The sequence below is a fragment of the Physcomitrium patens genome, chromosome 18 (genome assembly GCF_059467195.1).
Source record: "Physcomitrium patens ecotype Gransden chromosome 18, ASM5946719v1, whole genome shotgun sequence".
In the NCBI taxonomy this organism is placed as follows: Eukaryota; Viridiplantae; Streptophyta; class Bryopsida; order Funariales; family Funariaceae; genus Physcomitrium; species Physcomitrium patens.
The window spans coordinates 6,238,981-6,254,460 of NC_143427.1; the positions used below are offsets into that span (position 1 = coordinate 6,238,981).

The window sequence follows — 15,480 nt, forward strand, 5'->3', positions numbered from 1 at the left end:
AAATTTAATTAAAATTTTTTTAAAGCAAAACAGAGATTGATAGATAGGATTTAAGAGACAAGAATTTTATATATACATATATAGATACATACATACATATACATACATATAGAGACTTAGATGATACCTAAATAATTATAAAAAATAAAATAAAAAAGTAAATAAATAGACAATAGATGTAACATCTACTATTATCAAATGAGTTTTATTAAGAGATATGGATACTCTAAAGGAAAATCCAACGTTTTTTTAAAAGACAAAAATTGAATAAAATATAAAAAAGATAAAAGTAAAAAAAAAAAAAAATAATAGTAATAATAGCCATTTTGGTGGTACCTTCATAAGATATAGCTATTTAAACTAAGGAATTTAATTTAATTTTTTTAATTGGATAAATACTAAAAATAAACTTATCATAATAATATCATTGGTAATATTTTTACAAGTAAATTTTTAATAATTATCTGCTTTAATATTTTTTTTCTAAGAAAATAAAAATTTTCCAATGTTAATTTTATTTACAATGATAATACATTTTATTGCTAATTCTATTTTCTAATTATCAATAATTATGCTTTTATTTTAAGATAAATCCTAATTTATAATTATTTATTATTTAATAGAAAGTTTTAAAAGTATTGTAATACATGTTTAAAATTTGAAATATAAAGGACATAAAAATAGTCAATTCTTAAATTCAAAGATGTATTTTATCACAAAAACCAATCTAGTTTTAAAAAAAAAAAAAACATTAACTGCATTTCTTTAATTATATATTTTTAAACGTTTAATGTGTAACAATTTTGAAATATAGACTAACTTATAAAATAGCAGTAAGTATGTTAACATTTAGTAAAGTTAATCTTAAATCTTAAAAAATTGTATCATCTACAGTCCTAAATGTGTAATTAAAAGTATAGCTAAATGTCGTTGTATTATAGAGAATTGAAAAACATTTAAACTTTTTGGCGTTTCTTTGTTTGGCTTAGCCATGTACAATGGTTTTGTTTACAGTAACTTCGGTAAAATTAATGATTGCCAGGAAGTTTTATTATGCGCAATGTGAAAAAAGTTAATTTAAATATACCTGTATATATATTCAAATTTTAGACACTCATTCCATTTCTATTGATCTTTTGGTTGAGGAACCAGTAATTTGAGTTTCGATTTTTGATTTAGAATCAAACTTACAATACAATGCGAAAAATATCTGAATATATATATATATATATATACATACAACCACCCAGGAAGGCTGTTCATTTAACAGCATTGCAACAGCTTCTAATGCAGAAATTTGCTCAAAACTTGGCAGCTGAATATACAATCATCTAGTTTCGGAGGGTGTTTTGATTGATCCATACCACCAGGCTTGGCTCAGTTCTCCACACAAAAGTAGAAATTCGAGGATGACACTATAAAAACAGTCTACCTAACTCCGATTTCAGGCTGGTTTTATTAGTCAGGGCTGGCCCAGTGTGACTGCAAACCTCCCATTGCTACCTATGGCTAATTGACTGGCTTGTTCTCTTGACCTGTTTCTTCTGGCACATGATAACCCACTGGTTTCAAGATATTATAATACCAAGTTTTAGAACCTACTACACAAAGCCTTAAACATTTCACAGTCACCATCAGCACTTGGACTAAATTTGCGGAGCAAATAAAAGCCTGGCAGAGAAAACAAGTCGAAGAAAGAGACGACCCAGCAGAAACTGAATAAACGACCATTTAAAGAGTATATAAAAACTGATGAGCTAATAATTGTGATGCTTCGACCCTGTTGCAAGATGAAGAGAAGTCGATGCAAAACTGAGAATACTGAAGTGTATGCAAACAAGGGCAGAGGCATGCAGCATGTACCTCAAGGGTACTGAGTTTTGCTGCGTTTCTAATGCTTTTACTAGACGTTCCTCAAAAGATGCAGAATGCCACATTACTTTCTGATCCTGTATCGAATAACACACGATGTTGCAGTAAGTGATTGACGGATGCGCAAGCTTTGAAATTAGCAGGGAGTTCTGTCAACAATGAGTGAGGTTGATTCTTTACCTCCCGATACTTGTCAGTCGAATTCGGAATGCCTTGTCCATCCCAGGGGAACTGCGTGGGCTACCCCAGTAGTCCGCAAGGGAGCCAAAAATGGGTCTTTCCACCGGTTCCATGTCCATCAATCTTGTGAACTGTCGCTCCGAGTCTGTTGTTTTCGGAGATAAAAACGATTCTGGAGCTACTGATACTTCCCTAACTGGAGTCTTCAGCAATTTGTCATCATCCTGCCGTTCATCGTGTTCCCGGTGTAGGTTGCTAGTGGGTGCATGATCTCGAGACGCTGAATTCTCCAAAAAAAAAGTAGTTTTCCTCCTGAAATTCTCCTCCTGAAGTACACGCGGACATATCAAGCCCTTCGTAAAGAATACAGCCACGGTTGCAGTTGGTTGTGATGTCATCATCAAGCAAACCTCCATCACGTACGATTTTTTCTCTTAGTCCAATCCCAAATCTCATAAAAGAACCTGGACTGCAAAGAGGAGGAGCAGGACTAGCACCAGCACCCCCCAGATTCTCTTGTTCCGTTTGCGGTGGTATTTCATGCAATTTCTCAACACGTGCATGATCATCCCGCTCCTCTGTCAAGGGTGATTCTGAAGTAACCATTGATGCCTTCTCACTCAGTGCTAGAAAATACCTTTCTTCATCCCGTCGATGTATCCGGGTAGAAGGTATTAAATCTTTAGAGTCATTGTCACCACAGCCCCCAAGAGCTTGCTGCAAGTCGCCAGTGAAAAAAACAGGCAAATCTCCGCTACTTTGTCGCTTGCTCCGGAGCTCTTCCTCGAGGGATAAGGCTTCCGGAACAGGAGAAAGAGTTCTTCGGAACAGATGAGACCTTAGTAGCAAGGAGCGCTTTCTAGACGACCGAAACAAGCTACGATTTCTCACATTTGCCTGCCCATTTGACGCCCTCTCCGACATGTGCCTACGTCTATTCTCCTTGAAGTCGGCTACTGCTTGCGAAGCTTCAAGATGAGAAGATTGAGGACCAAGAGGAGTGTGCTCGTTTGCCTCCAAATGCTTGGGCCAAATTTTCTTTCTTCCTCCTTCGCCTTCTTCCTGCAATCTTCGAGGACTCGCAGCTCTCTCGGCAGCTGCAGCCATGGCAGCCCTGTCAAAAACTCAGGAGCAAATTAGATTGTCACTGTGTGGAATCAGAAGACCAGGAGAATATTAAAGCAATTTTCTCGTACTTACATTGCAAGGGGACCTTTTACTCTGGATGTCGAGAACTCGATGGTGTCAGTTTCTGTTAGGAGCTCAGAGAAGGACTTCCGCGAACTCGATGGTGCTCGCGAAACGCAGGACTCTCGAGTACCTTGGCCATTGACCCAGCGGGGCCCATACTGCCCTCCTTTGACACTTTTGTTTAGAAATGTCTCGTCCGTGTTTCCCTGTCGCTTCTTCACAACGTGGGGCCGCAGACGTGCTTCCTAAAGAAACCGACGCCACGCTCATGTAACATAACCCATGGGGGCAATCGGAAAAGCACTCGAAAAAGACTATGAAGATGGAAAGGATGCATTTAGGATGCTGTAGGAATGTTAAATTTAATTAGATGCTCAATAGCTTTATCCATTCCCCTTCCTACTTTGATTGAGAGCAAAAGGTCTACCTGATATGTCAAGCTGTTACCTTCCTTCTCACTGCCATTTCCATCTGCGCATCTTAAACTCGTCGACGATACGGCGTATGTGGTTGGTGTTCCTGACTCTGGTGGGGGATCATTGACGAAAAAATCATACTCCGCTCGCCGGAGTTGCAAGTGATTTGCACCGTAATAAGTCCGCAAATTTCAGTTAATTGTTTCATACAAAAAGTTCTTACAAGTTACTACCGATTGATAAACACCCACTATGACTCGGTAGATTCAATGGGCATTTATTCGAACTAATGGTCCATTTACAGCTCTCAATGGAAGAATTCTATGCAACCATGACTTCAAGAGAAGTTGGAACTCCTGACTTCCAGAAAAATGGAAAAATAAATCTGTCACTCGACAGGGAACTACAGCTGAGGTACTGAAAAGACTCGAAAGCCACGAGAAAGGCCAAGAAGAATTGTATATTTCTAACCAAGTACCTTGTGTAAAAGGTGTCTTGGAGCAGTCAAACTGCGCCGCAAGACTGATAAGCTTAGTGTCGTAGGAACCGCAGCTCCCTCTTCCCTGGTGTAGACTCAATTCAAGATCGATTCATACAAGGAAAAACCACCAAGCAACCTTGACAATCACCTTCAAATCTATCAGCATTGCAAAAGATGGGTGACCAAGAGCACGCCAATCATAAACCTGCGACAACCTTAGACACGCATCACTCATCAAGATACATACCTCGGCATCACGAACCTTCCGAGCTGAGATATCCCTAATTCTGAAACACAGCCAAGGCCACTCCATCACACCTCCCTGCTGCAAGTCATTCCATACATACCTTCGTCACTCCAACTTCATAAATCTAAAACAAATCAGCACATTTCGCACATGACATTCTCTTGCCCCTTCGCCCCCTACACTTCGACGTCTCCTGTCTTGCGGCCTTCATGAAGTTTACTCCTAAACCCAAAGCGTCCAAACCTGTCACCTCATCCACTCTCACCACAACAACGCAACCCCTTCCATCTCGCAAATCCTGTCAGCCACCTCGAATTCAACGAACGGTTTGGTGATACCCAGCGCGAAGCCCAACCACAATGCAAGCCAGAATTCAAGCCATTGTAACAAACCACAGCCCTTTCTTCCAAACTGCCTTAAGCTACGACACTAGATTGGGTGTAACACGCGGCCTGCACGATATTAAAAAAAAAAAAAAAAAAAAAAAAAAGCATCTCGATACCAGCCTGACTCCATGCAGGAAGAGAAACATGTGTGTTCGAGTGGGAGTGACTCCTCGCAGCTTGCATTGTCTCATCCTGATCACATTCACATTCATTGATGGGTTTCTTAATGAGGGAGGCAGGTAAGACAGGAGACGAGGAGATGCGTGATACCCAGAATAGAGAACGTTGTTAATTATCATTTCTCATATTATTATTATTATTATTATTATAACTCACTTTGCATATCATATACTACTCCCCTTTCCTTTGTCACCAAATGGAGGCGGCATTCATTGAATGCACCGCCCACCTCTCTTCCCAAGATCACGCTTTGGGGTCCTATGACCGCGCCACTCGTTCTCTCCTTCATGGCGATGGAGGAAAGCCTGGTTCCCTCGTCGAGTGTTGACACTAAATGTGGATATGTGGACATACTTGTTATTATTCTAGTCCAGTATTAAAACTATAATTTTAAATGATTATTAATGCTACAATAACTTGGGTTGTTGAAGGTGTTGGTTGATGTTTTCAAAGGTTCATAGATGGTACTAACTTTGATATTATGATGCTTGCATGTCATTCCTCAATTTTTGCATACCATGTTTTCTTAAAAGAATTACATGTAATCCAAGGTTTTTTTTTCCCTTTTTTTTTAAGAGTGACGTTTTCAATGGATAATATTATGATGATTAGTGTAAGAATAAATAATTGACTTTAGTTTGGTAGAGTTGTATTTATATATATATATATATATATATATATATGTATATATATATCTTTTTTTTCTTATTTAAAAATCTTGTTAACATCTAATTCAGTTGTGAAATACTTATTCATTAAGTAATTTTATAAAATTATAATTTCTACTATCTCTTTGGTTATTAATACTATACATTTAAGTTTTTTTTTAACATTTCACATTTGTAATGGTTTAATTTCTTCTGATCATCACCTACCTTGGTGGACTAGGACTTTTTAATAAAAAATCTAAGTAAAATTCTCTTTCTTGGTAACTTAGAAATAAAAATAAAATAAAAATAAAAATAAAACAATATTTTCTTACAAACTATTCAATGAGGACTTCAAAAGTCGTTAACATTATTCAAGTGTCTTAATTGTCAATTTGATGTAAGAATCACACATCAATGAAATGCACACAACCATTATTTATACAATATAGAATTTTTGTTCTTACAAAATATTTTATTTGTATTTCCTAAAATAAAATAAAATAAAATAAAATAAATAGGGTGGCCAAAATTTAAGTAATGATGTGAATGTTTATTTTAGTACTACAATATGAAGTCTTGAACCGTCTTCTTTTTTTTCAAATTCTAAGTATTGTCCAGTAAGATTTAGAAACAAAAAAATTATTTATTTGTAGCTTAGCTTCAAGTTATTCTTATTAATTGACTTTACTAATGAAGTATGAAACATTGATTGTTCATTGAGTTCTAGAATAATTTCAACTTGTAAACATTCTTGAAAAACGATTTCACCATTGAAAAGAATTTTGCAAACTTGAACATATATTAGAATATGATACTTAGAACATTATTAAGCCATATTCATCTAACAACACTTTAAATTGCAACCGAAAATATCAATCCATCAAAATTATCACCTAAAATTACATTTGATCTATAACACTTTGTACCGAAAGCAACAAACAATGCTCACCCAATGTATCATGCATGACATTGTTGATTGTGTATTACAACCTCCACAAATGTTAACACTGCTCAAAAGTAAGGGCACATATGGAAGTCATTAGGTTAGGCATACTTTCATTCTGAATGTAAAACAGTTAATAAGAAATATGCGAGCACATTGCGGGCAAGATGATACTTCTGTCTAGAATACAATGACTCGCAAATAATAAAATTCTGACATGGCGTTATGTGACATATACACACACATGTACACATGTTTACATACATATATGTATAGAGTTGTACTTGTATGACAACGTCTGTGACAGTGTCTATATCGCTATAAAAGTTGCCATAGAGATATGTTTTCAGCACAAATATTTATTGGGCAGTAAGTTCATGGTTGACAGAGAGTATATATATTAACATTTTTGCAGAAATAGTACAACTGAACTTGTTTACTGACACCGGGATATAAACGAAGTTTATTTAGCGCACACAATCTTCACTACTCGTCTTAGATTAATCCCACGTGGTTGTTTAGAGATTGGATTTGGGAAGGTATGAGTCAATGTCGCGAATCTGAGATCAACATTCTGTTGAGAAGGCTGCGAGAATTCTCTCCACTGTGACCAAACTCCATTTCGCCGGCAACTGAGGAGAGGAGACAAAAACCTTCCAAATTTAATTTTAATTCGATAAGTGTTAATAATCTAAGTTATCAGGACATCGACAGGGAGGCTGTTGACATCGTTTCCAGACATTCGTATATCTATATAGACATTACATAGGTTTTACTCCTTTCAGACATCCAATACGAGAATATCACGGCAGACAGATGATATAACAATGTGCAAGAAATTTCCAATATTATTTCAGCGCAGCAGAGGCTCAACCATGAAATAAGGTCATCCCTGGTTCTCTATGTTACAACCCAAGTGGCTTTACCTTCGGCAATGTCAGCTAATCATAGTCTAGTTTCCGGGGGTGAAGTTGGTGGCGTAGGCCCAGGCGTTGTTGGCGACGGGGTCAGCCAAGTGGTCGTTCAAGTTCTCCAAGGGACCCTTCCCGGTGACGATGGCCTGCACGAAGAAACCGAACATGGAGAACATGGCGAGGCGGCCATTCTTGATCTCCTTCACCTTCAACTCAGCGAAGGTGTCGGGGTCGTCAGCCAAACCCAGGGGGTCGAAGGAGCCTCCGGGGTAGATGGGGTCGGTCACATCACCCAAAGGTCCACCGGCGACACGGTAACCCTCAACGGCTCCCATAAGGATAACCTGGGAAGCCCAGATGGCCAAGATGCTCTGAGCGTGCACAAGGCTGGGGTTACCCAAGTAGTCGAGACCTCCCTCGCTGAAGATCTGGGCTCCGGCCTTGAACCACACGGCCTCACCGAACTTCACACCGTTCTTGGCCAAAAGCTCAGGGGTAACGCACCCCAAAGCTCCGAGCATGGCCCACCGGGCGTGGATCACCTCGAGCTCCCTGTTCCTGGCGAAGGTCTCGGGGTCGGAGGAGAGTCCAGCAGTGTCCCATCCGTAGTCACCAGCAAACTCACCGTTGAGGTATGAGGGGGTCTCACCAGAGAAGGGGCCCAAGTACTTGGGTCGGTCAGCACCGTACCTACACAATAAGAATACATGTCAATTGTAAAGCATGTGACGTGCATTGCTGGTGCTGATATGAAATATAAGAACCCCACTCGCCAACCCTGTTCCGAGAAGTTATCTACATTATTATCCATAGGCTATCCACTAAATAGACATTAATGTTGAGGGTTTCAGCTCACTCATTGAGTCTGAATCACTAGATTCACTCAGCCTGCATACTCAGATGGCATAACAAAGCAAAACCACCACTGGAGATGGAATGGTACAGACAAGAACACAAGCAATCGAAGTACATAGTGTGTGTGTATTGGTTTACCAGTAACATAGGTGGTCAAGGAGCGTACCAGATGCTGTCGGAGGACTTGCTGGCAGTCTTCCTCATGGAGATACGGGCCTCAACATTGCCCACCTTGCGGGAGAGCTCGTTGACGGGCTTGAGCAGGCTCTGCCCAGCCAAGGCGGTGGAGTGCATGGCGGTAGCGGCGGCCATGGTAACGAAGCCGAGCGATAAAACACAAGGCAAAACTGGTACGCTGTGGAAGAAAGACAGAAGGCTACTGTGAAGAAACCGTGGCAACGTAGAGATAGTTTATACTATTGGAAGCTGCGAGGAGAAGCTGGAGACAGATTGTGGTCACGAGGAGGCCCAAGTGGCAGGTGGAGTCCATTGGAGGAGATGCTCCGGTGCGGATATCGAGAGGATTGGGTCTCCGTCCCAAGCTCCACTGCTACTGGCTGGCGCGGATTCCTCCTCTGCTAGTTCTATCTGCACCCGAGCGGCACCACGGAATGCGAGCTGCGACTCGCGCCTCGCTCGCGTCACCTTCGTCACGCTCGCGGCCTCGTCACGGCCTCAAGCTCAACACCTACACATCGTCACCACACATTCAAAGCTTTAGTTTTTACTTAATTAACTAGCTTTTTTATGTTGTGTGATGATAAATTAGATGGTGGAATATGAAAGCACTGCTAACCCATAAGAGGATTCTACTCCTTGTTGAAGGTGGAATTGGTGTGATCTTGTTATGTGATTCTTTTGAGAATGGTAGTTTTGTGTTGAATGATAGTTTTCGAACTATTGAAGGACAATTATTCGTCACTGAAGCATTTTATTAACATGTTTTTTGCTGATTTTGATGTTGTGATACTCTTTTGGTTATTAAGTGTAGAAGTTGTTGCTGGGTCTTTCAGTGAAAAGTTATTTTATGTTACATTAGGATTTCTTGTGTTTTTTCTTGTGTGTTTTTTTGTTTGTTTGTATGTTTTAAGGAACATTAGTGTAGAGTAGTGTGTACCATTATATTTGTACTTTGTTGAAAGTAAATAAAAACAATTGAAGTGAATGTTGAGTGATGTTCATGTGTGTGTATATATATATATATATATATATGCAACAGATATTTTGTTTTCTTTCCCAAATTTCAACCATTTTGTTTTGATGTATGTTATTAAAATTTTAATTTAAAGAAAAAGAAAAAGTATTTTTTAGTTTTTACTTTAAAGGGATGTGAAAAAAGAAGTGCTAAAATAAAATGTATCGAACTGGAACTCTTTGTTTTAAGTAAAAAAGTTCAAAATTAAAACAAACTTTCCACAAAGTGAAAATATCTCTCATTTATTTTTCTTATAATTTTCAATTTATATCATGTTTAGTCTAATCAGATTGACTGTTTATATTTTATATGTAAGTAAATGTATTTCATGGCTTCAAAGATTCTAAATCATGACTTTCAAGAACTCTAACACCATCTGCTCTGCTCAATGCTTTCATGATATCAAATCATATGCAAAATGTGGATTGGGTTGTATTTTGAAGAGATGTAGCTTTTGCAAGTTTATTTCATATTTCTTAAGCTTAAATATTCATCTAAAAATGCTTTGATTTTATTGAATTGTACTTACTGAAAACCTCTTAGTTCAAATACACTCTACCTTGAACTGATACATACTTACACTCAATAATTGCACACAAGCATTCATATGTGTAAAAATCTAAACTCCTATCTAGATACTAATGGAAAATGATCCAAGTGGAATGATTCTTGGATGTTTACAAATAAGAGATGCAGTCTGGCACCGTTACAATTGATCTACTCTAGGGCTCACACCTTTTCTTTGATGGGAGTGGTAGCACAGGAGCTAGGTTAATCACCTCTTTAACCTCAGATCCCCACAAACTAAGTTGTCAATAACTCTCTTATTCTTACGTGTGTTCAACGCAGCATCTGCTGTATGCTCTCCATGTAAAGCTCTGGATCCAAACCCTTGAACCTAAAAGAAAGTTTAATGTACATGTGAAGAGCATGGAGGGACCCTTTTCATGCAAGTGGTCTATAATTCCTCCCTCAGTCCAAATTCTCATGTCAAAGTGGAATCGCCTCACATTAGTTACATATGTTCGTCAAGCCTGCTCTTGTCAAGCTTAAGATGTGTCACGTGTTTTGACGATCCGGCATGCGATCGATAGATTGACGAGATGGGGGGGACAACACAGTTGAATTAATAGGCCCGTCTCGCATTTGTCTAACACTTTCCTCACCTGGAGATAAATTCTGGTCTTTAATTGTCACCATTGGGAAGCTTGGAAGAGGTCGTATGAGGGACGCTGGGACTGGCATCCTGTTGTCTTGAATTTCATGGTCAGGTGAGCTTCCTGGGGTCTGTGGCTTAGCCAAAGACCTAGAAAAGAATTTATCATTGCGAACATCATAAGCCTCTGCTGTGCGAACCTCTTGACAGAGAGAGCAGAAGCAACAGAAGAGCCACAAAAAGCAGTCGCTCGCCTTAGGTTTGTTGCAACACCATGTGTAGGAAGGCAAATTGTATCTTTCTCGAATTCTTATCCGCCAGAAGCCCCCATAGAGCAAGCTGAACGCACAGAGCACAATGCCAGTTACTCCCAAGGAAGTTCTCACGTACCTACACGCACCAACAAGACACGTGTTAGTACATGACCTAAACAAGTAAGCATGAGAAATGTATTTGCAGAAAATTTTAAGAAAGCAAAGGTTCTACACTGACATCAGATTATTGGAAATCAACTGCTCAACAATATCCAATGTACTGGAGAGAGATTTTTAAATTGATTCAATCAATCGATCAAACTATATTAAAAAAGAAAAACAAAACAAACAAACAAACAAACAAACAGACAGACGATTCGTAATCTGTTCTTTTTCAAAACCCAAATTTGAAATTCTATTTGATGCCAAAAAATCCAAAACTGATGGCAAGTCAATCAAGGTGACTTTGACATAAATTGCTTGGACTCGAAACGCACTCCATGCAGCATGGATAAGAAAACGTACGAGTTGTCGATATTGATTGCCGCGAGATTGAAAACCATATACGGCGCACCTAGCAGGAGGAAGAAAGTTACAATATGCACATAGCGGTTACCAAACCCAAGCCTCTCGTAATTAAACCCCATTACACAAGGAGAGCAAAGAATTGCTAGGATGCTAATGGTGGGCTCATCGTAACAGTCGAACACGCCACCTTCCCATTCTGGATTTAATACAGGCTTTCCTTCTCGAGATGCAAAAGACTTGCTCTTCTCTAATAGTTTGTATCTAGGGTTGTGCAGCTTGAACAAAGTTGGATGGATTGAGGACGAGTGCCCTGTACACTCGGCCCTCTCCATTTTGTCTGAAATGAGATCAACCTCGTCGGGTGCAACCTCTTCATCAACTCCTACGAAATAATCCCTTCCCAACGGACTCAATGAGTTGTAGATTCCAGCTGCTGCAGCTGCCCCGAAGGATAAAAGAAGGGTGACGGCTACACCGATTGGAGGGCGGTTTGCTCGCCGATAACCCCAGTTAAGACCACAAAGACAATACTGAGCAATGCAATTCAAATGCAGAAGAAGCACTACCACCAAGATGTGAGCCCATTCATGTGGTTTCCGAAGTCCATTCTTGCAGTAATTTCGCCGAAGCCTGATGATGTCAGTAGGGTTGTATCGAATCAAATAGATCAAATGAAGAATCCTGATGGGATGATTGTAGAGCGCCATGAGGGTAAAGAGCGCATTCAGAATCTGATTCGAAATCTCAAACCAAAGGTCACGATCGCTCTTCTTCGGAAGTACTGCATTCAGCATCCCCACCATGACCATGAACAAGATGGCCCCCGACACAGCTACAGCAATTATCCAAACGAGCAACACTAGATTCTTTGGATTCCTCAGCCATACCATTGCATGCCGCTTGAGGTCTTCCCACCGCACCTCTCCTATCAGAGGAAGCTTGATGCCATCCTTCAATTCCAGCTCCTCCATTGAGGAAACCATTCTCGACTTCTCCTCCTTCTCTCCCTCAATTCGGGCGAAAGATATCGATGGAGTCAGTATTTTCTTCATGATTGGGGATCCTTGACGTAGCGGAGACCCTTGTGGCATAGGAGATCCTTGCCTTAGCGGAGACCCATGTGGCATGGGAGATCCTTGCCTTAGCGGTGACCTATGTGGCATGGGAGATCCTTGCCTTAGCGGTAACCCCTTAGACAACGGCGACTCGAGCCTTGACGGGGAGCTAGTATTACTCTCCACTTCGCCATTTCTAGGTTTCCTACTTGGAGACGGACTAGGATTAAACGCACTAGGGTTTGGAAAACTGGAATTCTGCATGGAATCGTCCTCTTTGTCAAGTCTGAAACCATCCAGCACATTTCCAAAGGACCATGACCGAAGCCGCGATCTACTATGAACAGTGGGCTCTACACCACCACTCTTGAACTCCAAGCTCTGCTTCGGGCTACCACTAGGCAAACCCCTGATCAGATGCGGTGGTGCATTCTCTATTTCAACCTCGTCTTGGTTCTCCACCTCTTCATTGCTTTCTAATTCAACTTTCTTATCCTGCCCTGATTTCAAGCGATTCTCCACATTATGCCTCGACTCTCTGTTAGTCTCATCCTCACCAACTCGTCCCCACTCGCCGTCAGACCTCGGGCTCGAGGGAGCAACAGAACCATTATTCGCCTCCGGACTTCCATTACTAACTGTCATTGCTACAGACACAAAAAACTGTGCACAAGAAGAATCACCCAACACGTGCAACCGCAGTGCGCTAGAGCACTACAAATAAACACAACGGCATATCAACTTATATCAATCGCATTCCCCTGCTGAAATCCCAAGGACGAAGTCAGTACGCAACACCCTTATTAGTAGGCCCATGATCTCAATCCACGAAAGCTTCCCCACGAGGGCAAGACGAAGACGACGACGACAACCTTGCAGCATCATGCGAAACAGGAGGAGGAGCCAGCCATTTGCACCAGCTGTTCAAAGTCAGCCAGAGGGAAGAGAAAGGGAAGGGAAGAGAATTGGTCCGGACTTACTCAAGATTATTATTACTATTATTCTCCTCCACCTCCTCCTCCTCCTCTACCAACATTAACAACAACAACGACTACTACTCGAGAGTCGAGCGCGAGAGAATCCTGCCACCCATGGACTTGGCTCTCTCGCTCGCTCGCTCGATCGATCCTTCCTCACTCCCCGTTTTTCTCTCTCTCGCTCGCTCAGTCCTTCCTCGCTCCTCTTTTTTCTCTCTCTCTCTCTCGCTCGCTCGATTCTTCCTCGCTCCCTTTTCTCTTTTCTTTTCTCTCTCTCTCTCTCGATCTCTATCTCTGCCAACTTCATCTTCTTCTTCCTCCTATCCGTCGTGGCTTGCCGACGGCGCTCTCGCTTGCGGTGAGTGAGTGCCGTCAGTGCCGTGACTCTGCGAGCGCAGGATCCTCCTCTAGGATATCATCCTCTAATGGATGAATGTGTTCATGGATGTCTTTTGGGTGATGGATGAGGAAGTGAATGAATGAGGTTGTTGGCACACGCGAGGTTCCGTTGCCTTTTTCAGCAACCTCACTTTCTCTCCTCTTTCCTTTCTTTGCCGTTTTCACACTCAGTTCGGTTTCGCTTTTCTTTTTCATTTCTTTTACCTTCTCCTCGTTTCTTTTCCTTGGCCCCGATTATCTTTATATCTCCTCATTTCTTTTACTGTGTTTCTCTCTCGGGTTTTTCTTCGAACTTCTTCCACTATTTCTCTTTTTCGATGCCTTCTTTTTCTTTTGTTTTGTTCTCCTCTTTTATTTCTTCGTGAATTTTTTAGTGGGTTAATTTATTTTCTTGGAGCACAATGTAATGTGATTGGATACGAAGGTTTTTCCCACGTGGCATCCATTCTCAACGTGATAAAATTCGTTGTTTTGTATCGATTCTGTCGGTGACAATGGATTTCACGGTTTTATTGATTTGTACTCATCCTGGATTTGGCTTTTCACTATTAGCTGGTAAAGATATCCTTTGTTTTCCACTGTCGAATAAAATTGTGTACAAGAGGGCCAGGAGGAGTCGCTGTTTTGAAAACAATTTTAAGATCAACATGAAACATATCGTATACTTTTTTTCTTTCAGTTTTTCAAACCAAATTTCTTTTTCACCGACGTTTACAACGAACAATTCAAAAGTTTTAAATTTTTCTTTTGCACAAACACATCATTTTAAATCTACTGTTTTTTAGTGCAACAATAAACTAAGAAATTTTACCAAATTCACCATTGCAAAGTCTAAGAAATACTCATAAAATATGTCTTACATACGAACTGAAGTAAATCTAATACAATACTCTCTCTCTCTCTCTCTCTCTCTCTCTCTCTGTATATATATATATATAATTTTTTCTGTGGTAATTTCAACTATGTTTTGTTTCACCTTTTCAATTTTTTTTTTTAATATCTTCTTAAAATACCAATCAACAAGTGTAAAACCATGCTTATCTATGCTTTATACTCTTCTTTAAAAATCAAATTTTATAATGACAATGAAGAAGTTTATTTTATTAATATTTTTAAATGTTATTTATTAATGAGTCAAATTTATCTTTTCTCTTCTCAATCACAAATCTTATGTATATAACTTTATGCTTCAAATTTTATAATAATCTCAACAAAATGCAACTACTTAGTTAACTTGCAACAATTTTTCTTATTTCTTATATTTTAAAATTTCTACAAAAAATTATAAGAATATCTTGAACAATTTACTTGTCAATCAACTTTCATTATTTTGATATTTATTTCTTGACAATAAATATATGTAATAATTGGCAAGTGTGGCATGTATGTGTAAAAGAAACGATTGATTTGTATAATAATCAAATGATTTATTAAATAAAAAATATTTTTAAGTAGTATCTATTATAACTTAATATTAGTGTTGCCACTAAAAACACCACTAAATTAAAATATTTATTGATTCCTTGGATTGCAATAGACAACAAACTCTCACTTTTGCATCTCTATATTATGCAATCTTGACTCAATATGACTAGTACAAA

The 15,480-nt window shown here is 39.5% G+C and overlaps 3 protein-coding genes across 4 annotated transcripts; all 3 read right to left on the reverse strand.

The window, feature by feature from the left end:
- Window positions 1-1,863: 1,863 nt before the first annotated feature.
- Window positions 1,864-5,305, reverse strand: LOC112295202 (uncharacterized). The gene is made up of 9 exons (XM_024546487.2): window positions 5,183-5,305; window positions 4,894-4,965; window positions 4,538-4,563; window positions 4,388-4,427; window positions 4,138-4,222; window positions 3,671-3,768; window positions 3,253-3,488; window positions 2,053-3,166; window positions 1,864-1,949 (listed from the first exon to the last, which is right to left on the reverse strand). Exons 1-8 carry the CDS (start codon window positions 5,303-5,305, stop codon window positions 2,308-2,310), a joined length of 1,539 nt encoding a protein of 512 aa, XP_024402255.1. The 3' UTR covers window positions 1,864-1,949; window positions 2,053-2,307.
- A 1,615-nt stretch (window positions 5,306-6,920) lies between these two features.
- LOC112295338 (chlorophyll a-b binding protein, chloroplastic) lies at window positions 6,921-8,686 on the reverse strand. 2 transcript variants are annotated; one of them, XM_024546772.3, is made up of 3 exons: window positions 8,482-8,686; window positions 7,473-8,150; window positions 6,921-7,178 (listed from the first exon to the last, which is right to left on the reverse strand). In XM_024546772.3, the coding sequence occupies exons 1-2, from the start codon at window positions 8,625-8,627 to the stop codon at window positions 7,499-7,501; spliced, it is 798 nt and encodes a 265-aa protein (XP_024402540.1). In that variant the 5' UTR covers window positions 8,628-8,686; the 3' UTR covers window positions 6,921-7,178; window positions 7,473-7,498. The 2 variants fall into 2 exon arrangements, with proteins under 2 accessions (XP_024402540.1, XP_024402539.1); XM_024546771.3 differs by lacking the exon at window positions 6,921-7,178 and having other exon boundaries at window positions 7,377-8,150.
- Window positions 8,687-10,152: 1,466 nt separating this feature from the next.
- LOC112295337 (uncharacterized) lies at window positions 10,153-13,870 on the reverse strand. The gene is made up of 2 exons (XM_024546770.3): window positions 11,446-13,870; window positions 10,153-11,056 (listed from the first exon to the last, which is right to left on the reverse strand). The coding sequence occupies exons 1-2, from the start codon at window positions 13,146-13,148 to the stop codon at window positions 10,570-10,572; spliced, it is 2,190 nt and encodes a 729-aa protein (XP_024402538.1). The 5' UTR covers window positions 13,149-13,870; the 3' UTR covers window positions 10,153-10,569.
- Between the last annotated feature and the right edge of the window lie 1,610 nt (window positions 13,871-15,480).

What these genes read in the sequence shown, in the direction of transcription:
- LOC112295202 (XM_024546487.2), bottom strand. Translation starts at nt 5,305, where the DNA reads ATGTCCACATATCCACATTTAGTGTCAACACTCGACGAGGGAACCAGG. An exon ending in GCGTGATCTTGGGAAGAGAG is followed by an intron (nt 4,966 to 5,182) that starts GTGGGCGGTGCA and finishes GAATGTGATCAG; the next exon opens with GATGAGACAATGCAAGCTGC. An exon ending in GGAAGGTTCGTGATGCCGAG is followed by an intron (nt 4,223 to 4,387) that starts GTATGTATCTTG and finishes AGTCTACACCAG; the next exon opens with GGAAGAGGGAGCTGCGGTTC.
- LOC112295338 (XM_024546772.3), bottom strand. Translation starts at nt 8,627, where the DNA reads ATGGCCGCCGCTACCGCCATGCACTCCACCGCCTTGGCTGGGCAGAGC. An exon ending in AAGTCCTCCGACAGCATCTG is followed by an intron (nt 8,151 to 8,481) that starts GTACGCTCCTTG and finishes CTTATTGTGTAG; the next exon opens with GTACGGTGCTGACCGACCCA.
- LOC112295337 (XM_024546770.3), bottom strand. Translation starts at nt 13,148, where the DNA reads ATGACAGTTAGTAATGGAAGTCCGGAGGCGAATAATGGTTCTGTTGCT. An exon ending in GCAATCAATATCGACAACTC is followed by an intron (nt 11,057 to 11,445) that starts GTACGTTTTCTT and finishes TGGTGCGTGTAG; the next exon opens with GTACGTGAGAACTTCCTTGG.